The sequence below is a fragment of the Merops nubicus genome, unplaced genomic scaffold (assembly GCF_000691845.1).
Source record: "Merops nubicus isolate BGI_N331 unplaced genomic scaffold, ASM69184v1 scaffold11006, whole genome shotgun sequence".
Taxonomy (NCBI): domain Eukaryota; kingdom Metazoa; phylum Chordata; class Aves; order Coraciiformes; family Meropidae; genus Merops; species Merops nubicus.
Genome location: NW_008616939.1, coordinates 1 through 26,980, shown reverse-complemented (window position 1 = coordinate 26,980; position 26,980 = coordinate 1). Strand labels below are relative to the sequence as shown.

The window sequence follows — 26,980 nt, the reverse complement described above, 5'->3', positions numbered from 1 at the left end:
AGGTGGCTCATGGGTACCTCCTGTGGGAGGTGTGAGTGTGGAGGAGCCATTTCTGATCTCAGTAGTGTTCATCTTGCATGTGCCAGCTCTGCCTGCTGGGTAGAGGCTCGCTGGGAGACAGGACAGGGCTAATTGCTAGACAGGTAGCTTTTTATAACTCTACAGGGATAAAGATAAAGCTCAGACGCCTCACATGTGATGCTAAGCTTGAAATAGTGATAGCTGCCAACCCAAAGGGAGTAAGTTAAGGCTCTGGAGGCAAAGCTGGTGAGAGTGAGTACTGAAGCTGCAGCTCTGAACCTGCCTGTCCCTGATGGCTGTGCTAATGTGCCTTAAACCGTGTGAGGGGTTCAAAAGTTGAGTTCTCAGAACAGTAAGTTGTAAATGGACCTTGAAGACCAGATACCATGTGCTTGAATGCTGCAGGGCTTCTCCAGGAAGCCTGCTGGGCTTACTTGAAGATGGGCAACAGTTTGTGAGGCATGCCCTTTTTGGGTAGGATGTATTGTCCCATAATATGTGAAGCTTAGTATCTCTTGTGACTTCTGCAAGAGTCACCAAGGTAGTAACTTAATGCTAAACCTTCTCTCTTGCAGCTCCAAAATCTGGGCATCAACCCAGCGAACATTGGGTTCAGCACTCTGACAATGGAATCTGACAAATTCATCTGCATCAGAGAGAAAGTGGGAGAACAGGCTCAGGTGGTGATCATTGACATGAACGACCCCAGCAACCCCATTCGAAGACCGATTTCAGCTGACAGTGCTATCATGAACCCTGCCAGTAAAGTCATTGCATTAAAAGGTATGATAAAGAAACGTTTGAAGGGGCTGGAGAGCTTTCTGTAAGACTAGTTTATGACTGACTTTAGTCTCTCAGGCAATTCATGTGGGAGGATCCCTTACCACTTTTCCACAGCCTAATGGGAGCTTAAGTTTTATACATTTTCAGTTCTTTTGAAGGTAGCTGGGCAGTAAGCTTCAACTGAGGCTTCCTACTGTTTGTTGACCATTATTAAGATGAGTGTTTTGTTTCAGTCAGAACCCTTACAGCTTCTGAGTGGGGGAACAGAGGGGAAGGTTTAGGCTTTGAGATACTTCTGGAGTCTTAAGCCTGGAATCATGTGACAGAAAAGTGAGACTTGGTCTCCTAAGTGTATAAGGTCTATCAACTAAGCCTCTCTTCACAGAGAAGAGCTAAGGCTGGGGAGGAGGAGAAATATCCCTGAAGGCCTGAATCTGGCCTTGCTGGAAGAGGCCAGTGCACCAGCTTGTGCGTATTTATTGTATCAGTCAGTGATAAGAAGAGTAAAACTATGCAAGGAAGACTTAGGTGGTGAATAAAGCACAAGGTCAATTAACTTGTTATGTGTGGCAGCACAGAGAACAAGCATTCCTCTGGTGTCTCCAGAAGTGTCTGTCTCTTTCCCCAAGAGGCCCAAGAAGCCTTAAAGACTGTTGCTCTAGAAACATGTATATTGCTAATGGAAAGTTTTATATGCATTCAATGTTACCTACGTTTGACTTTAATACTGTGCTACTCTTTTGTCACAACTTTAATGCTTTCTTCTGTGTGCAGATGGTGAGTTATTTCAATTGACTATGCTAGTTCTTGTCATGTCTTATGAAAAGAAAAAGAATAAAATGGCTCAGCTCTATGGTGCACATGGCTGACAGTGGTGGTTAAGCAACTGAAAATGTAAAATTCAGAAGCTTTGCATGTCCTCCCTAACAAGGGAATCCTTAAGATTTGGAAAATGAATCCACTCAAGAACTTGAAGTATACTTCAACTGTTGGGATCTTGATATTAAGCCTTTTATGAGCAGGACTGACCCTTTTGACATAAGCCTAGGTTTTGCCTCTTAATAGCACCTAGGATACATCTTGCCTGAACATGATGTCCCGTGACCCTACAGCTCCAGCTGTGCTAGATATGGAAACAAACGGCTGGCCTGTAGCCTGAGCGACACTCTTAGTCTTCTCCAAGCTGTGGAGAAACTCTTCACTCTGTGTCTTATGTCAATAGCTAGTGACTGCTAACTATACTAACCCCTGGTGAGTGAAGGCACTTGCCCATATGGCACTGTGACTTTATCAAGCTGAGTTACAGATAGTAACTGTGGCAGAGGTTCTGACCTGCACCTCGTTTCACATGATCTTTAATATTCCTCCTGGGCTACACTAGCATGTGCTTAAATAGCTGTTTCCTAAAACTAGTGGAAGTTGATCAGAACCTTCCTTGTCTTCTCAACAGGAAGAAATGATTTTTTAACATGCCACTGTGTGTATGCACCATTCTGTGTAATTCAGAGAACTTTTCCTTACCTTCTAGAGCTTGTGTTGGTCACTAGATTCCTTTCCTTGCACAGTTTCTGTTAGTTTGGTTTGCAGCCAGTAGCTCTGTATCCCATTAGTGCAACCCAAGGGTTTTGGTTAATGAATCTGAATTACAAAAGCCCTCTGCCAATGTGACTGTTCTATGTTGTGCTTTTTTTTTGATACTTAAAACAGATGTGGACACAGTTTTTAATGACACTGGTGTAGCTCCCCTGACAACTTTCAGGAGACTCAGCATTACTGTAACCTGGTTTTGGTGTACGTGGGGTATCGTACGGCTTGTTTGTGTAGCTGAAGCTGTTGTCTCCTACCAGAGTTGTTTTCCACATCTGTTTAATTGCTCAGTAGTGGCAAATGGGTAAAATTATCCCTGAGAGTGTCATCTGGTTAAAAGTAATAGCTGATCACTGCAGACACTGCCAGTATGTAACAGCATTTTCTTGAAGGAAGTCAGGAGGGTTTCATGTCATGGTGCAGCTCTTCTACTTTTAACCAGTGCTTGCAGTAAGGGGTGGGGGCTGTAACCTGCCTAACAAGGTTGTGTTTTCCAGCTGGAAAAACACTTCAAATATTTAACATTGAAATGAAGAGCAAAATGAAGGCCCATACGATGACAGATGATGTCACCTTCTGGAAGTGGATCTCTCTGAATACCGTGGCCCTTGTCACGGATAATGCAGTCTACCACTGGAGCATGGAGGGGGAGTCCCAGCCCGTGAAGATGTTTGATCGTCATTCCAGCCTCGCCGGCTGCCAGATCATCAACTACCGCACTGACGCCAAGCAGAAGTGGCTCCTGCTCACTGGCATCTCTGCACAGGTACTGCACCACCAGGGAGCCCAGAGCTGCTCTCATTCCCTCCTTCTGTAGGAGCACGACTGATGTGTTTGGATTCCCTACAACGTTGTTGGGAATGCAGATGTTTGTCTTGCTCTAACAAAGAAAGTGTAACTGAATGTCTTACAGTGGTGGTATAAACACTAGTACAAGGTTGAGAGTCTTGAGTGATGCCTTTGTAAGAGAAAGCGTGGCGTGGTACTTCAGCTTGGTGTGACAGTGCATTTGCCAGCACTCAGTGAAATGAAAGTACTGGCCAAGTCCTTGTTGTTCCTGACCCTTGTTCTATCTTGTCTAGCAAAATCGTGTCGTGGGAGCAATGCAGCTGTATTCTGTAGATAGAAAAGTGTCACAGCCAATCGAGGGGCACGCAGCCAGCTTTGCACAGTTCAAGATGGAAGGAAATGCTGAAGAATCCACTCTCTTCTGTTTTGCAGTAAGGGGGCAAGCCGGGGGTAAGGTAAGACCTGGTTCCAAATATGCTGTAATGTTTAATGACTCACCCTGGTTATCTGCTTCCAGGAAAACAAGTGGTTTAATGCATGAAATTGCCTTTAGGAAAAAAAAAAAGTGGACTGTGTGTCAGTCTGAATGCTATATATATGTGCTGGATGCTAGTGTATATGAGAACAAGGTAAGACCTGGTTCCAAATATGCTGTAATATTTAATGACTCACCCTGGTTATCTGCTTCCAGGTAAACAAGTGGTTTAATGCATGGAATTGCCTTTAGAAAAAAAAGTGAAGGACTGTGTGTCAGTCTGGATGCTATATATATATATATATATGCTGGATGCTAGTGTGTATGAGAACTGGTGCATACAGAGCTTCACAGCAGGGTTCTACAGGTGTAGCAGGAGTCTGTTTCCAGTCCTGAAGTGAGATGGCATGTCATGACCAGCTTAATTAGCTGCTTGAAACACATGACTCTCAGCTTCACAGGCTAAGCTTAAGGGAAAAACTGTTGTAATCTTTCTTTGATGCTGATCCTCAGTATCAGACTCAACTTACTTCCAAGTTGTTGGATGAAAAAGTTAAACACTAGTGTTACAAGGCTAATGAGTGGTCTAATACTAACACTGGAATTATGTGAGCTAACTTGGTGGCTAAAAGTAAAACCAAAGCTAGATTCAGAGAAAGCTCTTCAGAACTGTTTCTGTAGGAGGTTAACAGAGTTGAAAGAGTGCATATAAAGCGACCTAACTGAATCCTTAAACTCTGAAGTAGTCAGAGGTAACTAAAGACCCTGGTTAACTGTTTCCCTCATCTCTGGGACATGGATACAGTGTGCCACACCTTGAGCCAGTGAAAATATTTAGTAAGATTGACTTAATTTATCTATGCATAAACTCAGGATTAAGGCTCATCAGCACAAGAATTGCTGTATCTTCATTGTTGCATCTGTTGTTACATAAATTAAATAGAAGAACTAACAGTGATCTTGCCTATTGCACAGTTGCATATCATTGAAGTTGGCACCCCACCTACCGGGAACCAGCCCTTCCCAAAGAAAGCAGTGGATGTCTTCTTCCCTCCTGAGGCACAGAATGACTTTCCTGTTGCTATGCAGGTAGGACAGATGAGAATGAGAGCACAAGAACAAGTCTGTAGCTTCTCTGTGTGGGTGTGACACTGTAACAGGGCATTGGAAGGCAGGTCAACATTGGTGTCCTGAGGCTTGATACTAAACTGGTGTGACTTCTGCTACTGCTTCAGTGGTGTGACAGTCAAGGTGGAAGCTGAAGTGACATTCAAAAGCAGCAAATTCTTATTTATAGAAGAAATACACATTTATTTAACTGTCTTTCAGGCTCTTAACATGATTCTGCTGTAATAGTACTAAAATATTAAAATTATAACAGTGCTTCTAGTTGTCCTGGAATGGCACACTGTCTGCTGATTCTTAAAAGCACTGACTTGTTTTATCCAATACTAAATTTGATTAATCTGTTCTTGTTTTGCAGATCAGTGATAAGCATGATGTGGTGTTTCTCATAACAAAATATGGCTATATCCACTTGTATGACCTGGAAACTGGCACCTGTATCTACATGAACAGGATCAGTGGAGAGACCATATTTGTTACTGCACAGCATGAAGCCACAGCTGGAATTATTGGAGTTAACAGAAAGGGACAAGTAAGGAAGCTTGGCCTGGAACCATCATATTCTGCTAATCCCACTGGCCCTTAATGATACACTGTAGTGTTCATATCAATATCTAGAAGTTTCCAGAAATGAACAGGGCAGAATAACAAACAGAATGAGGAATATGGTAGTGTACGGGATGGCTGAACAGGAGTGCAGCTTGTCTGGCTTGTAGTTTCTTCTACTAGTTGAGTTCTGGTTTGGTTGCATAACTTTGGGGGCTTTGTGACAGCAGTCAGTGGATACTGTCCTACTATTGAATATATCCCTCTTTTGGGAGGCAGATTGTGTCCTCTTGCAAAGCCCTTGCCAGTGGAAGTCTTAAATACGCTAACTTTGAACTCTGTTCAGAATATTTGATGTCTGACAGTGTTCTCAGCCTCAGAGAAAACTTGCCTCTGTATTGCCATGCACATCTAACTGAACCAGTTTAGAGCAGAATACTGAAGTTGTGCAGCTGTGCCTTTGGACTGGGCTGGTTTCAGTGTTGCTTGTTGAGCATGGGTAATACAGAGCTGATGGCTTGTTCCTAGTTTCTCCTCTAGGATTGGTTACTTAACACAGTACAGGCTATATAAACATAGTTATATCCTTGCATCTCTGGCCTTTGTAAAAACCTTATTTTGAACTGTTCATCATCTGTCTTGATGCAGTAGTTGGATGGTAAAGGTTCTTTCTAACCAGAAATCTTTTTGTTAACCAAAATGGCAAGACTGCAGTTACCAAGGGATGCAAAAACATCCCATACATGCCATAGCTTTCCTTTTACAGGTTAGCTTAGTCTCTGGTTCCCTTCTTCTATTCGGACTAACTGGAAGTTTTTCTTTAATTTATTCAGGTGCTCTCAGTGTGTGTGGAAGAAGAGAATATCATTCCCTATATCACCAACGTGCTGCAGAATCCTGACCTAGCTTTACGAATGGCTGTCCGCAACAACCTGGCGGGTGCTGAGGAGCTCTTTGCCAGGAAATTCAATGCACTGTTTGCACAAGGGAACTATTCAGAGGCAGCAAAGGTGGCGGCTAATGCACCAAAGGTAATAGACTGGTACTCAGAACAGTGCTGAACTCTACTGGTTTAGGCTTCTTGCTTCATGGAAGCTTGCTGAATTTCCTAAGTGGCAAGACCAGAATCACGAACTGCCTCTGTCCTACTGTTGTATTTAACATACCTGTGAAGAACCTGTATGCCATGTGCTAAGCGTACTGATTGTGTGCTGGAAGATCTTAAAGCTTGTATGAAGCCTACCAAGGGGGAGAGAAATAGATTATGAAGTAATTGCTATAAAGCTTTATGTTTCTGGTACTTATCTTTACTTCTCCAGTGATTGAGAGAAGTCTTTGTGAAAAGACAGCTTCTACTGAGGCTGCACCTGGAAACAGGATAAAAATGACAGGCTAAATTAAGATGAAAAGAACTTGCTTGCAAGGCCAAAGGTGTCTTAATTCTGTAGGGCAGTCCTCTGAACTTAAATCTGCATTGCTACTGAGACAAGTCTAATAGGCCTTCATTGCACATCTTCTGTCAAAACATCTCGAAGGCAACGTCCGAGTCGATGTTCAGCCCTACTGCTGCTGACTTGCTCTGGGCTGGCAAAACATAAGGTTGCTGTAGCAAGCATTTCTAATGTCAGCTTTCTGGAGAAGCTCTTGCCAAGCCACAAGAGCAGCACAGAAAACTGAAGTGCATCTCCTCCTGGCAGGGAATCCTGCGTACTCCAGACACCATCCGCCGGTTCCAGAGCGTTCCAGCTCAGCCTGGCCAGACCTCCCCATTGCTCCAGTACTTTGGCATCCTGCTTGACCAAGGGCAGCTGAACAAGTACGAGTCACTGGAGCTCTGCAGGCCCGTGCTTCAGCAGGGACGCAAACAGCTCTTGGAAAAATGGTTAAAGGAAGATAAGGTAAATCTGGGGGAGATACCTTTAGAGCCCTGGATGGGGAGGGATGTAACTGCTTGATAGCCTCCCCCACCCCACCAGGAAAACTTAACTTGGCAACTCATCAATGTGCTGCTAGGGTGATCAAAGAGGTGAGCAGTAGGTGTTGGCTCTTCCTGTAACTATGAGCCATGTTACTGCAAGAGAATTGATCAAGTGCTCTTAAGAGCTTCACTGATTCTGGTTGAAATGAAACCAGGGTGAATGTAGTATGGAAAGCTGCTGCTGTTCTTTCCTAAACCACTTCCTGCTTCTGTGGACACCGACAGGCCTACACTTTGAGCTGTGGTTACATTTCTGTAATTAGCTCAAGAAACATATGGTGGGTTAACCCTGGCTGAGCAAGAGATCTGACACCCTCCCCCTTTCCTCTCCCTCCTCCACAGAGCAAAAGGGGAAAGGAAAATAAGATAGAGAGAAAACCCCTTGTGGGGTGCTTGCCCCCCCCACCTTTGTACTAGCTTTGTAGTTGAGCTGATGTCACATGGTATGGACTGTTCCTTTGGTCAGTTTGGGCCAGGTGTTGTGGTTATGTTCCCCCCAAGCTCCTGCCCCCACTTATCCCACTGTGTGGGGAATGTTAGAAGGAGCCTTGGTGCTGTGTGAACACTGCTCAGCAGTAGTCACAGCGTGGGTGTTATCAGCACCCTTCTGACTCCCACCACAAAAGCACTGCACTGGGAGGCTGCCATGGGAAGATCAGCTCAGCCAGCCCCATAGACATGTTGATGCAATGTATCACCAAATTATCTTCAGCTTTACAAACTTGTTTCTGACCCCTGTAGAAGAGCCCATGAGATCACTGCTGAGTGCAATCATGTTAACCAAGCTAAGCCTTAGTTATTTATTTTATTTGACGAGAAGTCCAAAAGGAAGATAAGTCAGGAAGAAGGTGTTAACTCATTTCAGGGTGGACTGACTGTATTTATGTCTTTAAACAGCTGGAGTGCTCAGAGGAGCTGGGAGACCTTGTGAAATCTGTAGATCCTACCCTAGCACTTAGTGTCTATCTGAGAGCCAATGTTCCAAACAAAGTCATCCAGTGTTTTGCTGAAACAGGACAAGTCCAGAAGATTGTTCTGTATGCAAAGAAGGTGAGAGAAGACTAAATTGCTGTATCTGTCCTGGTTTTAAGAATAGCTCATGTGTGTTCCAAAGTAGCTGGAAGTAATTGTGGGAGAATCTGAGAGCTTGTGTAGTAGCTACTTTGGCCTAAGGTTTTATTATGAGTAATGACTGCTAGACCTCCTACATGTATCCTTTCATACTTCCCACTTTAGCCATTTCCAAATGAGGAAATCCTGACTGGGTTGTGTAAGCTACTGACAGTGACTTTTACTGAGCTCTGTATTTAATGAGATGTATGCTTTTGCTGAGTTACTACTTTTCATTATCTCTTCAGGTTGGATATACTCCAGACTGGATTTTTTTGCTGAGGAATGTAATGAGAATCAGCCCTGATCAAGGACAGCAGTTTGCACAAATGCTTGTTCAAGATGAAGAGCCTCTTGCAGATATAACACAAGTAAATAACTTTTTTTGCTATGAAATGTTAACTTCAAGGCCTTCACATTGGAAAGAAGAGCCATACTCTTACCATCAGGGAAAGATTTTGAACTATGAGTTATCTTTCCAGGACAATGCCATTTCTTGCCTAATTTTATGAACACTAAATGGCAGCTTAGTGGAGTACCAGAATAAAGAGTTTGGCTTTGGAAACTGCACTTGACATCACTTTAAATACACTTCCAGTTTCTAATAAGAAGCCTACATTTTTACTTGCAGATTGTGGATGTCTTTATGGAATATAATTTAATTCAGCAATGTACAGCCTTCTTGCTGGATGCACTGAAGAATAATCGTCCCTCGGAAGGTCCCCTGCAAACACGTTTACTTGAGATGAACCTCATGCATGCACCTCAGGTATGCTCTGAGTTACTGCAGCAGGCTTTCTGTAGCTAGAGTAGCCACTGCATTGTGCTCCCTATCAAGGGCTAGTGATAACGTTTAGCAACTAAGGGAAACTTCCAATATTCCTTTTAGGTTGCAGATGCTATCCTGGGAAACCAAATGTTTACTCATTACGACCGGGCTCACATAGCTCAGCTGTGTGAGAAGGCTGGCTTGCTGCAGAGAGCACTTGAGCACTTCACAGACTTGTATGACATCAAGCGTGCAGTCGTTCACACTCATCTTCTCAACCCTGAGGTATGAGATCAAATATCCTTAAATCTAGCAAAACCCAGGCTGTTAGTAATAGCTTTCAGTGTTTTACTTCAGAACGTGGAGTGCCCTACTTGGGTCTAAAATGGCTTCTGTGTCTTTGCAGTGGTTAGTGAATTACTTTGGTTCCTTATCGGTAGAAGATTCTCTGGAGTGTCTGCGTGCTATGTTGTCTGCTAACATTCGTCAGAACCTGCAGATCTGTGTCCAAGTAGCTTCAAAATACCATGAGCAGCTGTCAACACAGTCACTGATTGAGCTGTTTGAGTCTTTCAAGAGCTTTGAAGGTAAGTTTGTACTCTTGCCTCTAGGAAAAGCATACGTGTGTGTGTGTATAAAGGATTATCTGCTGACATCTAGAAAGCCATACCGAACTCAAGTACCTAGGCCTCAAAACTCTCAACACCTGACCTGAACTTTAAAGCTCCCCTGTGAAGGGAGGGGCAGCAACATTCAGTGTTTTAGTTTGGAAGGCTTGCTTAAAAGCTGATGATGGTCCAGCTCAAGTGCTTCAGTGAAATAACACATCGACTGTTTCTCTCGAGGTTTGTTTTATTTCCTGGGCTCTATTGTAAACTTCAGCCAGGATCCAGATGTGCACTTCAAGTATATTCAAGCTGCATGCAAGACAGGACAAATTAAAGAAGTGGAAAGAATCTGCAGGGAAAGTAACTGCTATGATCCAGAACGTGTTAAAAACTTCCTCAAGGTAATGTGTGGGTGGCATTGGACTGTCTTGGCCTATTTGGGGTTCTGATAAAACATGGTGTGAGTGAGTCAGCAGTGAAAGGAGGCAGCTCTGTGAAAATACAAGTGAGTCTTAACCTTTGCTCTTAAGGATCCCTCAGTCCTCTTAAACCAGGGGTGTTTAGTGTTTTGGCAGTACCTCCTAATAGAGCCTGAAAGAGTATCTAAAAATGGAGAATCTGTCAGATCAGTTCCTCACTGCTCTTAGTAAGGTTAACCCACATTGAACTCTTAACCTGTAATAATAGCACCAGCTCATCTAGAACTTGTTACAGACATCTGCTATAAAGCAGGAAATGGGCAACTGGAAGGTTGAGAACAACCATAATGTCAAATGAGTTCATAATTTCATAATTTAGTGGCTATTTGCAGTGTAATCAGCTTCTACTTGGCATCTACAGAAACAACAGATGAACAGTGTCAATTAATGCCACAGACGCTTTCAGAATTCAGGGTTGATCTATCTCACCCTCATCTGTCTCATGCACACTTACTGAACTTTCAGCCAGGTGAACTGCAGTGCAGCTCTGCTAGGATCAGGCAGTCAGTGTAAGTACCTGCTGACTGACTGGGATTGCTGGGGGTCAGAGCATTGCTGGAACTTTCTGAAGAGTGGAAAAAGATGCTGGGCTCGAAGTTCAGGTTCTGTAGTCTGCGTGTACCCAGCTTATTGACCAAAGTAACACTGCTAGGAATAGCTGAGAAACACTGTGGGAGGGGAAAACTTTATCTGGGAACATTTCCTGCCTTTGTTTGTCAGTTACGTAGTGTAGTCTTAGATTTTGCTGATCATATCTGAAGATGGCAAAACTCTTCAAATGAGAATTCTATAAAAATAACCTGGTGTCACCGAGGTGTAAGGTATGTAAATTCATCAAGCCACCTAAGATATGTTATCAAGCTGTCAAATTCCTGATGAAAGCTATTGTTTTTTGTGCTGTTCCATGTCTGGAATGTGCAGGACATGTACCAGGTAAATCTCCCAGTACAGGCCTCCCTGTGTAAAGTCCTTAAGTGTAATTTATATGTAGGATTATCTTCTGGGATCTGCATGTTTGAATAAGTGATCAGAAATATGCATCCGGAATACTGTCTGCCATATAGACTAAGTTTCTGTACTATAACCACTGTAATTGTATGCTGAAAGTTGGAATGCTTTTAGATAAATAATCTGATTAGCAATTTAGTAGTGCTACTAGCTTGATTCTTACTGTTCTCTAAAGCCACAGTTAGAAGGTATCACAAGACTTACAGCACTTGAAGTCAATTCGGTATGGAAAATTTTTCATTATGAACCACAATTTAGTCTTGATTAATTCCTTTTGAAATCCCAGAGTGCTAATCCTGCACACCAAACACCAGTGGCAGCTAAAAATGCAGTCTATAGTTTAGGCTTGTAATAGTTGTACTGTGTTGTAAAAACTTTGTAGACTCTGTCATACAAAGGAGCAGGGTTAAACTTAAGAAAGCTTCTTGCTGTAGGCCCTGAAGTGGGTGTGAGTAACTCCTACTTGCTATGTTATTGCAAACAATTAGTTGAACAATAAGCTGTCATGATTTGGTTGACTGAATTTTGGCTTTCCAAATTCAGCTGCTTTAACAGTTTAAGTGACTGTATTTGTCTAAGCCCAGCAACAAAACTAAGTTACTAAAGCTCTTCTCTTTATAGGAAGCCAAACTCACTGACCAGTTGCCACTCATCATCGTGTGTGATCGCTTTGACTTTGTCCACGACTTGGTGCTGTATTTGTATAGAAATAATCTCCAAAAATACATTGAGATTTATGTACAGAAGGTAAGTTACAGTTTGTCACTTGTTTTTAGTAAGTCAAAATGGTTAATCTTTCTAGTATCACATGTAACTATAGGCATTATGTTTCTGTAAACAGCCTCATACTTGAGACTGATGCTTAAGCAGCTGTTAGTGACCTCTAAGTTAGCTCTTATGCGAGTTGGGTCTCTTGTTCTTCAGTCGAGCTGAGCAGCAGCCCCTGCTAGCATGTCTCTTGAAGAAGGAAGACTTGGTAACAATAAATTTGAAGTTCCTAGGATAATTTTAACTTCCAACATTTTAGGGCATAGGGAAGTTCTACTTTATACTTCCTGCAGGGACACAATGGCTTGCTCAGGGGGGCTCTTCCTATGGGGACTGAGCATTAGTGAGCGACTAAAGCATGGTGTGAACTCCTGATGACTGAAGAACTGACTTTCAAACTTGTCCAGAACCTCAGGAAAGTGAGAGTAGAGGCAGGAAGATGAGGTCAATCTTAAAAAGCAGCCTTCATGTGTCCCTTTAGGGATGAGTATTGACTGCCTATGCTGTGTGACAACACACTGACTTCTTTAACTGCTCCTGTTTAGGTGAATCCAAGCCGTCTGCCTGTTGTTATTGGGGGACTGCTTGATGTGGATTGCTCTGAAGATGTGATAAAGAACCTTATCCTTGTAGTGAGAGGTCAATTTTCTACTGATGAGCTTGTTGCAGAGGTTGAGAAAAGAAACAGGTATTAAACTCCTACAAGTCTCTTAATGCTGCCAGGCTGGTAATGGTTATACTGGTCGGTCATCAGTGCATGTCCTCGCTGCATGGCTAGAGCTGGTACTGACGCAGCAAGAAGCAAAAGTCTGCTTTACTTCTTGGCTGATGTGGGGATCTCCCTTAAGCAGCCTCCAGATAATGAGTGTTTGCATGTGATGTTCTTCATAGTGTCAGAAAGTGGTACCATTGTAATGAACTAGAATGTGGATCAAAATGGAGTGTAAAGTCTGGTTTAGTTATGACTCTGTCCTGCACTGAAGCTGACCCTTGCAGTGAAGACTCTGTAAGTGGATGCTTCCTTATTCACTCAACCGTGCTAATGTGAGAACTGCTTCTTTCCAGGCTGAAACTGCTGCTGCCCTGGCTGGAAGCAAGAATTCATGAGGGTTGTGAGGAGCCTGCCACTCACAATGCACTGGCCAAAATATACATTGATAGCAACAACAACCCAGAGAGATTCCTGCGCGAGAATCCCTATTACGATAGCCGCGTTGTCGGCAAGTACTGTGAGAAGAGGGACCCTCACCTGGCCTGTGTGGCTTATGAGCGTGGACAGTGTGACTTGGAACTTATCAATGTACGTATGCCAAGGCAGCCAGCCTGTGGGTAAAGTTCTAACTTGACTATCGTGGGGATAGATATTCAGTTTTATGACTGACAAAAGCACTTATTTCCTAAAAAGCGAACAACTACTCGCTTCTAGTAGACTAGGTAGCTGTTCACTCTTCCTCTGCAACTTAATGAGCAGTGGGAGACTCCCCTGGACATCCAGAATGGGAGGCTAACAGAAGTACAAAAGCCTTGAGGTATCTAGTCTTCATCTTGGGCAGCCTTATTTAATGTTGCAATACAATTAGCTCATCTGCTTTAGGTTCAGTAGCTGTGACCTGAGTCTGAATAAACTTTGCCTTTCCCTAGGTGTGCAATGAAAACTCCCTCTTCAAAAGCCTTTCCCGCTACTTAGTTCGTCGTAAAGACCCTGAACTGTGGGCCAGCGTGCTACTGGAAAGCAACCCATACAGAAGACCCCTCATTGACCAGGTACCACTGACAGAACGTTACAAGCCTTTGCTGTCCTAACTTGACTTGCTAGGACCTGACTCAACTGACTTGTCAATGCCTTGACTCTGCCTACAGGTTGTACAGACTGCACTGTCTGAGACACAGGACCCTGAGGAAGTCTCCGTTACTGTGAAGGCTTTCATGACTGCAGATCTTCCTAATGAACTTATTGAACTGCTGGAGAAAATAGTTCTGGATAACTCCGTGTTCAGTGAGCATAGGTGTGTACAGACAAAACTAAATCACAGGAAACTTGAAATGATGCCTGGTGTAGCTGTGAAATTGCTGTAATATGGAACAGCAAATAAACTAAAACCTTTTTAGGGGGGAGGGCGAATTTCTTGGTGTGTACTAATACCTTTTTTCTCTCTTTAGGAATCTGCAGAACCTTCTCATTCTTACAGCTATCAAGGCTGATCGCACCCGTGTCATGGAGTACATCAATCGTCTGGATAACTATGATGCTCCTGACATAGCCAACATAGCTATCAGCAATGAGCTGTTTGAGGAGGCGTTCGCTATCTTCAGGAAGTTTGATGTCAACACATCAGCTGTGCAGGTATCTTAAAATCTCAGTCTGTGATAACTCCTTGTAACACATGCATCCTCACACAAGGACTTTGCTGTAAACTTGTAACTTCAGCACTTAACAGCCATTAGCAAAGTGACCCAAGCTGGTCAGTGTCATGGTGTGAAGCAGAATAAACATTGTGTGCTGAGCCCCCTAGTAAGGGAAACTTGGTAAGCGTAACATCACTCCTGTTGCGTGGGTTAGAGAGTGGTTCCTCTTTTAAAAGCAACTGTGAATCCACTGGAGAACTAGCATAAAACACAGCTCAGTGTCTTGTAGGTCTGACCTTTCTAGACAGTGGCTGATGTTGGTACCCCTCTCTTTAGGTGTTAATAGAGCACATTGGAAACCTGGATCGCGCGTATGAGTTCGCAGAGCGCTGCAATGAGCCTGCTGTGTGGAGTCAGCTGGCTAAGGCACAGCTCCAGAAGGGGATGGTGAAGGAAGCGATTGATTCGTATATTAAAGCAGATGACCCTTCCTCTTACATGGAAGTTGTTCAAGCTGCCAATGCCAGTGGTATGATTGAGCTTTATTTAAATCTTTGCTGTTGGTGTTGCTCAGCTCTTTTGCATGATCTGCTCAAACTGCAGTTATGCCAAACCTGCGTCCTTCTGCGCGTTGAGGAATCTGGTGCTTCAAAGACTACCCTAAATGAGGATGGGAAAAGATAGTGTATTCCATTTGCAGATAATCAGTGGTCACGACTACCTTCTTCAGGTAGCTGGAGGCTTCTGTCAGAGCAGTTGCTACTAAAAAAGCCTGCATGAAGTCAAATGACAGAATTGATTTAGTTAGGCTTGTTTTAAGGTGACTTTAACACAGTATGAAGGCTAGTCTTGATTGTTGGGGAATAGCTGTGGAAGTACTTATGTCAAACTAGGTTGAGTTGATAGTTTAGCTTAAAGCACAAGTGTCTTCAGTGATGGGAAGTAATCATTTTGAACTCTGTTTCACAGGAAACTGGGAAGAACTGGTGAAGTATCTCCAGATGGCACGCAAGAAGGCCCGGGAGTCGTATGTGGAAACTGAGTTAATCTTTGCTCTTGCTAAAACAAACCGTCTAGCAGAGCTGGAGGAGTTTATCAATGGACCCAACAATGCACATATCCAGCAAGTGAGTGAGACTTTCAGTTTTGGCCAATCACAGCAGCAGGCTCATTGGGCCTTGCTGACCAGAGGGGTGTTGGCCCTTCTGTCTCCTTGGATACACAGCTAGATTTTGGACTTAAAAGGCATTTCCATTTTGATAATGGCTTGGACACTATGTGCTTTGTGTAATCCCTTGAGTGAAAAGCTGCAAGAGTAACCAGGCTGTGCTCTCTTCCAGGTTGGCGACCGCTGTTACGATGAGAAGATGTATGAGGCAGCAAAGCTGTTGTACAACAACGTGTCCAACTTCGGCCGTCTGGCCTCAACTCTGGTTCACCTGGGTGAATACCAGGCAGCTGTGGATGGTGCTCGGAAAGCAAACAGCACTCGCACGTGGAAAGAGGTAAACTTCCTGACTGAGTAAGTTAAGGGGCTTCAAAACTGCCTCGTCAGAAGATTTGATTATCAATAATAATGCAATTTCCAATTCCAGGTCTGCTTCGCTTGTGTTGATGGAAAAGAGTTCCGCCTGGCCCAGATGTGTGGCCTCCATATTGTAGTGCATGCAGATGAGTTGGAAGAGCTAATCAACTATTACCAGGTAATTAAGATGACTCCTGTTACACAGTCAGTCTAAATTATTTCACGGCAACTGTCCAGAACTGGACAGGTGGTGTCAAGTTGGGTCTTGGTGTGAAAGATCTCTGTCTGTGTCCTTTAGGATCGGGGCTACTTTGAGGAGCTGATAACTATGTTGGAAGCAGCACTTGGACTTGAGCGAGCACACATGGGGATGTTTACAGAACTAGCAATTCTCTACTCCAAATTCAAGCCACAGAAGATGAGGGAGCACTTGGAGCTGTTCTGGTCCAGAGTCAACATTCCCAAGGTGAAAGTCTAAGGCCTTAAAATTAACTTAAAATGTATCTTGTTGGGATCTGTACTTTTTTTTTGCAATAGCAACTCTTGTGGTAATAGCACTTAAACCCTGAGCACTGATGGATGCTAATGACAACATATGTTAACTAGAACTTATATGCCTTTTGCTTAGGTTCTGAGAGCTGCAGAACAAGCCCATCTCTGGGCTGAACTGGTGTTCTTGTATGATAAGTATGAAGAATATGATAATGCCATAATCACAATGATGAATCACCCAACAGATGCTTGGAAGGAAGGCCAGTTCAAAGATATCATCACTAAGGTATTGCTCTCCTAGTGAAAGGGGGTAAACTTCTTGCTATGTGCACTTCAGATCTCTTCCTTCACTAGTAGCCTGTTTTTAAAATTTCACAATTTGATATTGCCACTTAATTTCAAAGCAAGTCAACTACAGTAACTAAAAAGATTTCTAGAGACAGGAATGTGTCTTGGAAGGGTGGCTCAGTTATGCTGGAATATCTAAGGTTGTCTCTCTTTCATTTGGATTCCTCTTCAATTAAGCTTTTGCTCTGAACGTGCATCCTTACTCATCTCTAGGTGGCCAATGTGGAGCTGTATTACAAGGCAATTCAATTCTATTTGGAATTTAAACCTCTGTTGCTCAATGATCTACTGATGGTGTTATCCCCTCGGCTTGACCACACTCGTGCTGTTACCTTCTTCACAAAGGTAATTTTCCTGCTGTCCAGATCAAAGAAAAAGTTTCACTTGGAGGAGCATTTAGCTGTAGTAGCATTTTAAAATGCTTAGCTGCTTCAGTGCCTCACAGGGAGGGTGCTAGGAGACCTCTACAAAAACTTATCTTGACCTAAATTTATCTGATTCCTTGAAGGTTAAACAGCTCCCACTGGTTAAGCCTTACCTGCGCTCTGTTCAAAATCACAACAACAAATCAGTGAATGAGTCCCTGAACAACCTCTTCATTGTTGAAGAAGACTACCAGGTATGTCTTGTCTTGAAATGGTAGAGTCTGGAACAAGTATCGACTTGCTTGTTGAATATGCTTCATAGTAGAAGCAGCTGTTCCTGAAATTCAGAGCTCTCCTCCAGCTGGCTTCTGTGTCAGTGTTAACCTGATATTCTGAGTGTGCACTTAGTGTCTAGAAACCCTGAGTTCTCTCATTTTCAGTAGGTTTTACCTGCTTGCTGTTAACTTAAATTCCTGAAGTATATGTTCTTCAATGTTTCAAACTGAACTACTGGTGACTAGCCAAGGATCAAGTGGAGAACTGTTAATGGATTCCTAGGAGCTTTTGGGGTCATTCCTACTCAGGCGTAGATTGGCTACTTTGTTATGAGTGTGACAGATCAGCCTTTTTTTCAGGCAAGTAGTGGGTGCTAAGGAAAGAACTCACAGAAGGGGCAGGCTGTTATGATGTCTTCATGTTCTGCTCTTTTCAGAGGGCAGCTGTCTAGTAGTCAGAAGCTCGAACTCACAGAAGGGGCAGGCTGTTATGTCTTCATGTTCTGCTGTTTTCAGAGAGCAGCTGTCTAGTAGTCAGAGGCTTTTAACCTCAGCAATCACTCCTGAAATTACTAACTGGTATGCCCTAAACTATATGTGTGTCAAAGATCAGCTTCTCAAAAAAAAATTCAAATCTCTGCAGGTCTGGCTAGAATACTTTATCCTTCTAACTAAGATGTGTGGAAGATGTTTGCATCTTTGTGGATACAGCTGTATACCTGAGGCATGAATACCTTTCTTTCTGTTCAGGCCCTTAGGACTTCTATAGATGCTTATGACAACTTTGACAACATTTCTCTGGCTCAGCGTTTGGAGAAACATGAGCTCATCGAGTTCCGAAGGATTGCTGCCTATCTCTTCAAAGGAAACAATCGCTGGAAACAGAGTGTAGAGCTCTGTAAGAAGGACAGGCTGTACAAGGTGAGACCACTGCCCGGGCCTGGTTCAGCTGCTACACAGTTGCATCGTTTTGGATGCCACTAGGTGGTGCCTGTTGCTACTCTGGCAAATCCTGCTTCAGAGCTGTGGTAGATGAGCAGATGTCTTGGAAACAAGTCGTACAATGTCTCCTCTCTGCTGCTGTCAGTAACAGGCTGCAGCTTGGTTAAGCACCCCGTCCATGCCTGGGAGTGTACTGTGGCACCTGAGGCTAAACAGACTCTCTCTTCTTGTAGGATGCAATGCAGTATGCTTCAGAATCCAAAGACACTGAGTTGGCGGAGGAGCTGTTGCAGTGGTTCTTGCAGGAGAACAAGAGAGAATGCTTTGGGGCTTGTCTCTTCACCTGCTATGATCTCCTCAGACCAGATGTTGTCTTGGAAACAGCGTGGCGGCACAACATCATGGACTTTGCCATGCCATACTTTATTCAGGTCATGAAGGAATACTTGACCAAGGTAAGAGCAGGTGCTTCTCCAGTGCTGGAGGCTTGTTAGTCACTGTGGTGTGTGCCTTGAGACTGTCTGCTTGCTACTAACATTGATATGGGCTTTGTCAAATGTCTGTCTGTCCATGTCCACACTTATCTTTCAGTCCATCTGGGGAGAGACATCGCCCTCTGAGAGACTGAAACACTTGCAGACTCCACCCTATCTACCAACTACAGAACCTATATCAGTAGCACTTGCCTGACCACAAGCAGTGTCTTAAAAGTAGTTGCAGGATTCTGGCTTTTCCTATGCTGTGTCAGTCAGGAATCCCAGCTGGGATAAAGCCCTTAACTAAGTTCTGGACTGTATACCAAAAAAAGCTTTGTAGCTAGATCTAGAGTTAACTTGTTCTGCTGTGCATTTAACTCAAAAGTGTGGCTCTGATACTTGATGGCACCTCTGTGTGCAGTGCCTTAGGATGGGGAAAGTACATGGGAATGCTCTGACAGACTTGAACCACATTTGAGTTAAATACAAACTGTCACTAGCAAGATTTGCCCAGCCGAAACTTTTAGAGTGTCTTCCAGTGAAATGGTGTAAATTCCTTATTCAATAAGACTCTTTCTGTGAGAAGTAAAAGCTTAACTGGAGCTTGAGTCAGTGAAGGCCAGAGTGCCTGTTTGTCTAGGAGATGTGCCTGGGTGTTACTTCTAAAGGCAGGACTACTCGGTAGTCCCATGGCAATCTGCTGTCCTCAAGTGCTGTATTTTGGGGGAGGTGGGGAGCTACCTAAGCAACAGAATTGCTTGTCAGATATGCCTGATGTACCAAGCTAACACTAGGACTCTCTTGAGAGCAGTAGACTTGGAGTAGGATTCTTAAACGTTAAATTTCATGATCTGCTCAAGGGTTAGGAAATGACTGCAGTGTAGCTAATGAAATGGATGCAGTAAGATCTAGCAACAAGCAGAGCTGCCTTTCTAAAGCAGATACTTCTGGTGTATCTTTGGGTTTACTCTAAGCCTGTACCTTAATTATTTCTTCCCTGACGCTTTTATTTCTACCTTTTATATGCTAAATATGGAATTTGATTTTTCTAAGCTGCACCTTCTGAATTCCTTTGCAGGTTGATGCATTAAAGGAAAAGGTGAAAGTTGATTCTTGTTTTCCATCTTTAAGTCTGGAGGACTAAGTCTAAGGATTCTGCATGAGTTTTTTTCTTTCCTGTTTACTACACTGCTGCTACTGCTTTTCCCCCAAACAAAATATCACTAAAGCATATGCAAATTGTTTAACTCAAGTAGCTAGTGCTGTAGGACAAAAGTAGATCCATTTGCTACTAATAAGCTAATAGATCCTCAGGAAGGGCATACAGGTGATCAGTTGGATCACAGTCAAGCTGGTGTTGAAAGGAGACACAAGTGCTACTATTTGATGGCCAATCAGACTGGAAGAACTTCCTATGATAAGTGTTGGACCACTGTCCATTCTGAAGCATGAATCAATATGGCATTGTCTAGTTAAAGGGCTGTGATCCAGTTTCTGATCTCTTGACCATACTAATGTGTGCTGACAGTAGGTGGAATAGATACTAGCTGCTTCAGAAGAGACTTGTCCTCACTCAGGTGTCCAGTTCTTATGGTGCTAGTCTAATCCACATGGTGCTCTAGTTCACATAGCAACTTAAAACTTCAGCTGTTAGACAAAGTCTGTGGTTCTCTTCCCTGTAGTAGATTTCTTGTAGCTGTGCAAAAAAAGACTGCCATCCGAGCTCTTCAGCTTCACTAAACTTCTCTTGCTACCTCATTTAAAAAAAAAAAACCACCAAACAAGTAATGCTTGTTGCTGCTCTGAGGCTACTGAGGCTGCCTGTTGCTGTGTGATTTTGCCCTTCTGAAGGACACTGTCTGAGGTCTCTGTCCATCACTTCTGTACAAACACCACTGATTCTCCTTAGACCAGGGGTCGGCCCTAGTGTGAGTTTTCCATTAATGTGGTTGAGCAAAGGGCAGACTGATAACGACTTGAAGATGGACTAAATTGCAAACTGCTGCTTGGTGACAAGATGTCTGTCACCACACCACTGGAACTCAAGGCTAACCTGACTAAAACGTGTAGTGTAAGGTCCTCCAGCAGCTAGTAAGTGAGGCAGTAAGAAAGCGTGTGTGTGAAAAAAGGTAATTGAACTGCAGTGTTTGCATAACCTACGCATGTGTAGCAGTCATTGCAATTACATCCCACTGCTCCTGAAGCTACAAGGCATTGCTGTGGGCTGCGTGTGGTTTTTTGGGGGGAGCCTGTATGGCAGTCATCTTCAGACCTCACTCGTGCTTCAGTACTTTTGCCTCTTTTTCATGCACACATAACACAATAACATTGAATGCATGTTACTTTTCCTCTGCAGCTTATTGCAGTCCCTGTGGAAAAGCCTTTAAAACAACCTTACTACAAAGTGTGTAGGGTGCTGAACCTGGTGATGCTCAAGCAAGTGGTGTAAGAACCATCCTGCAGGCTGGTTTCAAACTTGCCCCTGTGATTGTAAATACTTGTTTACCTCTGAGGGGAGGCATCAAAACTGGGTCAAAAATGCATCAAATGTCCTAGGCTGGAGGCTTTCCAAGTAGGTGTAAGCCACATGCCTCTGCTTAGTAGCAAACTCTGCACATTCTCCTTGGATTTGCATCTCTAAACTTGTGCTTCTGTGTTCAATGTGTTGCTGTTTGAGTTGAACAGTGCAGCTCTCAGCACGGTGTCTGGAAATGAGTCTGGAAGCCTTGGCAAACACTCCTGTGCACTTTGACAGCAGCAAGCCAGATACTGGTGTGAGGCCACAAAAAGGCTCCTCGTGAGAGCCCAGTCAATGAGTGAACTCTAAAGCTCAGGACTTACGCCACTTCCTGGATTTATGCCTCTAATTGATGTTACAAATTAACATTTTTCTTGGAACACATGTTGTAATTCACAACTAAAGGGAAGAAAGCTGTTAGAGCTGCCTGCAAATATTTGCTAACATAGCACAGTTAAGCTGAAATCTGCTCAGCTCAGGGGTGCTGGTGCAGCTGAGTAAGTAGTGCTGACCATGTGTGAGCACAGGAAACACATCTTCAAACTCCTTAAGGACACAAATGAAATGAAAGACCAATCTGGTTTGTGAGTTGTCTTACTGTCTTAAAAAAAATTGGCATGATTGTCTCTGACTTTATTCTAAATCTTATCTCCAGGTAAAAGATCAGTGCCTCATTTTTGCAGTTTTAGTTTCAGGGCCTGCCTTAGACTGTAGTACTGCTGAATGTCCTTGGATCTGTTTTAGTACCAAGCAATATTTCACTGCAGAACAAGTTCCTTCTGGTGCCTTTCAGTGGGGGTGGGCTGACAGCACAACTGCACTTGCTGTGAGCCAGAGGGAGGCTGGCCAGCCACAGCTGGTTACTGTGTACTAAGCTCAAACAAGTTGAGTGTTTGTGGGTTTAGGCTGACTGCCACACAGTTCTGGAGTGGAAAAAAGCAAGTCTTATACACATGCATTCTCTGCATTTGAACTTAAATTGCATGAGTGAATGGGTTTGGAAAGTGAACTCTTAGGCTCAAGTGACATGTCGGATGCTATTGCAGTCTGCCATATACAACCAACCTCAGATCACTTTGCCTCAATGCTGTATTCAGGGAAATGTCTCCAGGTCTGGGTGTTCTTAGTGATCGCTTGAATACCAAAGGTCTCCAGCTGACACTGTGCTAAAACCTGAGTTTGTGTCCTAAGGCTGTTGGTTTAAAGCAGTTGGACTGATGAGCTTGCTGATGTCAAAGCAGCTCGAGTCCAGAGTGGGACCTTTCATACAAAGCTTCAGCCTGGAGTGAGCTTTCAAAGAAGTTCCACAAATCCCTCAATTAGGAGTTTTTTCAGGAAATGGGCAATCTTGACTGCACCAGTACCAACATTGCTACTTGAATTGATCTTAACTTGTAAACGGTCTCCTTTTCTGGATGGGTGTTAACATACCACTAAGGCTTTTCCACTTCTCTGCCATGAATAAGTGATTGTTTTAGAGGAGTTTTTCTCATTGTTGGTCTCAATTCCAGGTGGACAAACTGGATGCATCGGAATCTTTGAGAAAGGAAGAGGAGCAAGCTACAGAAACACAACCTATTGTTTATGGTAATGCCCGAGTTCATGTGTTATCAGTAACTCATTCTGCTTAGAAATCAGCACTTCCCTAGCTGTTGTTGTTCCCAAGGAAGTCTTGGAAAGGGGAACGTCCTTCATGGGAGGAGAAGTGTTGGGGGAATGTGTTCCAAAATACTAGATAAAGTACGAGGCTGACGCCACTGCCGAGGCTGGATGTGGACTGCAGGATTTCAGATTGTCCTAGCTCAGGCTAGGGAGTTACTGTTAACACACAGATAGATGTCTCTGGGGAGCTGGCAGGATTTCTGCTGACTGAACCCTGGCTACTGGGACTAAAGCTGTAACTCTTGCCTTGCAGGTCAGCCACAGCTCATGTTGACAGCGGGACCCAGTGTGGCAGTTCCTCCACAAGCACCTTTTGGCTATGGCTACACTGCCTCTCCCTACGGGCAGCCACAGCCTGGCTTTGGGTACAGCATGTAGGGTGCAGCACAGGTCCCTCTGGAGCTCGCCTATTTTCTTACTGAAACTCCACCGTCCCTCCCCGCTTTAACTCCTAACAGGGAAAAGCAAGAGTTCTGCCTCGTGTGCTTGTCACCTTTATCTCATGAAGGACTGTTTTTTCTAGCGCAAACTCTTTGAATCACTTCTGTTCAATCTTTTTCACATTCCATGTCATTTAGACTTTACTTTAAAAAGGGGAATAGTTTAAACGACTTTGTTCAAGTGGGCTTTTGCAGGACTGCTTATTACCATTAAGTCTATTGTGAAGATTGATTTGCACTCTATAGTGTTAAACTCTAATATTGAATCTTAAGTTCCTTGTCTGTGAGCAGCTTACAGTACGTACTGTCTATTCTAAATGCATTTCAGTCTCACTGTGTATCCGGAGAAAGCTCAAGCAAAGATACTTGTATTTGACCTTGCAAGACTGCTGACAAGAGACAACACTAATCAGCACATCCTACCCTGGTTGGATTGCATAGCTCTAAAAACTTAAAATGCGTACAGACAACCTTGCCTGACTTAAAATGAGTAAAAGTTCTTTTTTTTTATTTCTTCCCCCCCTTAACCTCTGCAGGTTTTCCCAGTTATGGCTATAGAAAATGCTAGTGTCTTTTTGCTCACTCCATATGTACCAGATGACCTTCTGTTGTGCTGTATCCTGTGCTTTTGTGGGACATTCCATTCAGGAACAGAGCACCATGATTCCAATCTGTGTATTTACTAACCCTGCCCTGAGGTTTGTGTATGTTGGATATTGTGGTGTTTTAGATCACTGTTTTGAGTGTACAGAAGAGAGAATTCAAGCATATTGCTGTTCAGTTTTGTTTGTGCAATTTGAAATTACTCAATTTAAAAATAAATTACTGGACTGTGGACATGCTGCACAGTGGTAGCTTCACTTTACTGTCTTCAAAAAAAGGACCTTTGAACTTGAACCAAGTATTAGAGTGCTAGAGGTGTGGGGCATGCAGGTGTGTTCCTGCCAGGGGCTGAGGGGCCGTTAGGGGACCTGCAGTGGGTGGAGACCGTTGGTGGTGTCTTGCACTGAGGGGGCAATACAAGAAAATATGTAATGCTTTTTCTATAGAAGGATTATGCCAGAGAGAAGAAAATAGCACTTTCCAAATAGCTGGCTGCATTGTGGTCAGCTACAGCATACTCGAGCAGATGATACATTAGGATTGTAGTAGGGTGTGTCAGTTCCATTGAGATCATGTTCTAGGTATGTAAGTTGCCTTAAATATATTTAGCTTCAAATAAAATTGACTTAAATAGTTCTCTATGAATACTGTCATATTTGAGTGTGATGAGTATTCCAGCACTGGCCAGATTTGTGACAGCTGTAGAAGCTCCTGCCCCTTAACCAGGAGCTGTCCTCAGTGTCAGGTTCCAGCTCTGAGGCTGAGCCCTCTCTCTTCCTGTTTGCTCCTGTGGCCCCACAGCTACAGTGAGCACTGCAGGGGTTCCCTGTGACAGTGGCTGTTGGCATCTGGCTCTAGGTCATCCTTCAAGAGCGTGGTGGAGCAGTCTGCAGTGAGTAGTATCAGTCTTTGAAAAGCATTATGCCTAAATAAGAGGTACAGTATAAAAACTTCCTTTCTCTGTGTATTATGCTTGCTTGTCAACCCCTCTGGGTCTGTGGATTTGACTGATGGAGGCAAATCCAGCTGACTTCTATCCACATGTTGTAAGGAGGAGGACGTGGCCCAGAGGAGAGGCTGTGGTTTTACAGCCTTGGAGCTGCAAGGGCAGAACTGACACACGTGCTGTGAGCTCAGCCCTGGCCAGAACGTCCTTCAACCCAGGAAGACTTGTTAATCCCCAGGAACACAGGACCTAAATTACTCCATGTATGAGGAGCTGTTTACACACAGGGTCACTCCCTGTACCTCGACCCAATAGGGCACGCTGACCTGCTTGCCCATTCCTGCCACTGGGTAGCCACAGTCCCTTCTGGGGGTGCCTGTGTGGCTACCCACAGCTGAGCTCTGGCTCAGGAGGTCTGGGCTGTGAAGCCTGTTTGAGTTGGCTGGTCTCACACCAGTTACAGGCTATTGCACCAGTTCATCTGTTAGAAAGTGGGTGCAGGAAGCTGGCCACAGATATGCCCAGCTGGATGGGGCAATTTTTAACTGCCTCAGCAGCTGATCTTCCCTAAATTACTGAATGTGTGTCTCAAAAAAACCTCCTGTAAGGCAGAGAGGGGGAACTTGTTCTAATACAGGAGAAACTCACTCCAACTAGACTGTTTCCATTCAGCCAGCAAACCAAAGTGCAAAACCCCAATTAATTGCTCAAGTCTTAAATATACTGGTCTCTTTCTTAGGGGAAGTAAAACTTTGCCAGCCCTACCTCCCTGAGCTCCACTGAGCCCAGCCTTTTCTTCCCTGCTTCAGAACACCACACAGACACTCAGGATCTGCAAATTTAAATCTCTTACAAAAACCAGTTCTTTTATTTAGGCTGAGATAGCATACAGAAAAATCCCACACTTGGGCTATATCCCTTTAAGTTCCCATTGACAACAACGCATTCAGATTTCTTTGGTCCCCAGTTCAGAAGAGTTTTAAGTGACCAGAAACTTTATCTATGAGGTCGGCTGGGCCGGGCCCGATGCCCAGGACAGTCTGGGAGCCCGGGGCTATCTGGGTGCGCCCCGCGTCCTGGATCAGGCTCACCGTCAGTCCGAGGTGCTTGGCATCAGCCAGGAGCTGGATCAGAGTCTCTTCGTCGGGAGCTTTGAGCACCACCTTCGGCTGCCCGCAGTACTCCCACTGCTTCAGGAGCTCGGGGTTCCTTCTCTGAGCCTGCTTGTAGGCGGACACGGCGGCGTGGGAGCACTGCGCCGCCACTTTGCCCTTGCCAATTTTCAGGTCGTTGCGGCCGCTAAGCCACTTTTTGGGGGCCGCGGCGGCGTGGGACCCCTGCGCCGCCACTTTGCCCTTGCCCATTTTCAGGTCGTTGCGGACGATCAGCACCATCTTGAACTCCCCCGACTCTCCCATGACGTCAGCTTCGACCCCCGGGCTGTGCCCCGGCGGCACCAGCCCGGCCCTGGGCTGCCTCAGCAGCCTCCCGCGAATGCCCCAGCCCAGGCACACTCCACAGGCGACTCCAGCGATGACGCTGAGGAGCCCGGGTTTAGAGAGATAATCCATGATGGAGGTTGGGGACTGGCTGTGAAAGGAGGGGAAAGAGGTGACTGGAGCCTTTCTCAGCCTGTGAGAGTGCAACGGCTTGGCTGGAGAGAACACTTGTTAAAAAAAGAAACCGAACTATTCCGCCTTTGTGTATTGGGAAGGGATGTTCTGTGACCCCTCTCTCGGTGCACCGTCACCCCCGTTCCCAGCACAGCTTCCGACGGCAAACACGCCACCGGTGCCGGCGCACGGCCTGCTGCCGACGGGCTTCAAATCCGGGAGCAGGACGAAGCAAAAACCCGCAAATTATGTGAGAGTTACACCTAAACACGGTGAGGGAAACGGTAAACCAGTGGGGGCTGGGTTTTTTTAAGTCAATATCCAGAATTCACTTGAGGGCAGTTTCCCGGGAGGGAGCGGAGGCGGAGCGGAGCCGCCTCCGG

General features: G+C 44.4%; 2 protein-coding genes across 3 annotated transcripts; one reads left to right on the top strand and one right to left on the bottom strand.

Annotated features, from left to right (window-relative positions):
- Positions 1-595: 595 nt before the first annotated feature.
- CLTC (clathrin, heavy chain (Hc)) lies at positions 596-24,279 on the top strand. 2 transcript variants are annotated; one of them, XM_008942978.1, is made up of 31 exons: positions 596-804; positions 2,889-3,157; positions 3,474-3,635; positions 4,631-4,744; positions 5,139-5,312; positions 6,160-6,357; positions 7,024-7,224; positions 8,202-8,354; positions 8,663-8,785; positions 9,046-9,183; positions 9,304-9,468; positions 9,590-9,770; positions 10,029-10,192; positions 11,900-12,025; positions 12,592-12,734; positions 13,112-13,346; positions 13,688-13,810; positions 13,907-14,052; positions 14,207-14,390; positions 14,729-14,921; positions 15,362-15,519; positions 15,733-15,897; positions 15,988-16,095; positions 16,216-16,383; positions 16,546-16,695; positions 16,971-17,102; positions 17,266-17,376; positions 18,148-18,318; positions 18,573-18,794; positions 22,845-22,920; positions 23,249-24,279. In XM_008942978.1, exons 1-31 carry the CDS (start codon positions 648-650, stop codon positions 23,371-23,373), a joined length of 4,935 nt encoding a protein of 1,644 aa, XP_008941226.1. In that variant the 5' UTR covers positions 596-647; the 3' UTR covers positions 23,374-24,279. The 2 variants fall into 2 exon arrangements, with proteins under 2 accessions (XP_008941226.1, XP_008941227.1); XM_008942979.1 differs by having other exon boundaries at positions 603-819.
- A 1,673-nt stretch (positions 24,280-25,952) lies between these two features.
- PTRH2 (peptidyl-tRNA hydrolase 2) lies at positions 25,953-26,555 on the bottom strand. Its single transcript, XM_008942977.1, has 2 exons — positions 26,334-26,555; positions 25,953-26,255 (listed from the first exon to the last, which is right to left on the bottom strand). Exons 1-2 carry the CDS (start codon positions 26,553-26,555, stop codon positions 25,953-25,955), a joined length of 525 nt encoding a protein of 174 aa, XP_008941225.1.
- Between the last annotated feature and the right edge of the window lie 425 nt (positions 26,556-26,980).

Excerpts from the sequence above, each read along its gene's own strand:
- PTRH2 (XM_008942977.1), bottom strand. The coding sequence starts at position 26,555 with ATGGATTATCTCTCTAAACCCGGGCTCCTCAGCGTCATCGCTGGAGTC. Across the intron at positions 26,256-26,333 it reads TGAAAATGGGCAAGGGCAAA|GGCAAAGTGGCGGCGCAGTG; the intron begins GTGGCGGCGCAG and ends AAAATTGGCAAG.
- CLTC (XM_008942979.1), top strand. The coding sequence starts at position 648 with ATGGAATCTGACAAATTCATCTGCATCAGAGAGAAAGTGGGAGAACAG. Across the intron at positions 6,358-7,023 it reads TGGCGGCTAATGCACCAAAG|GGAATCCTGCGTACTCCAGA; the intron begins GTAATAGACTGG and ends TCCTCCTGGCAG. Across the intron at positions 18,795-22,844 it reads TGAAGGAATACTTGACCAAG|GTGGACAAACTGGATGCATC; the intron begins GTAAGAGCAGGT and ends TCTCAATTCCAG.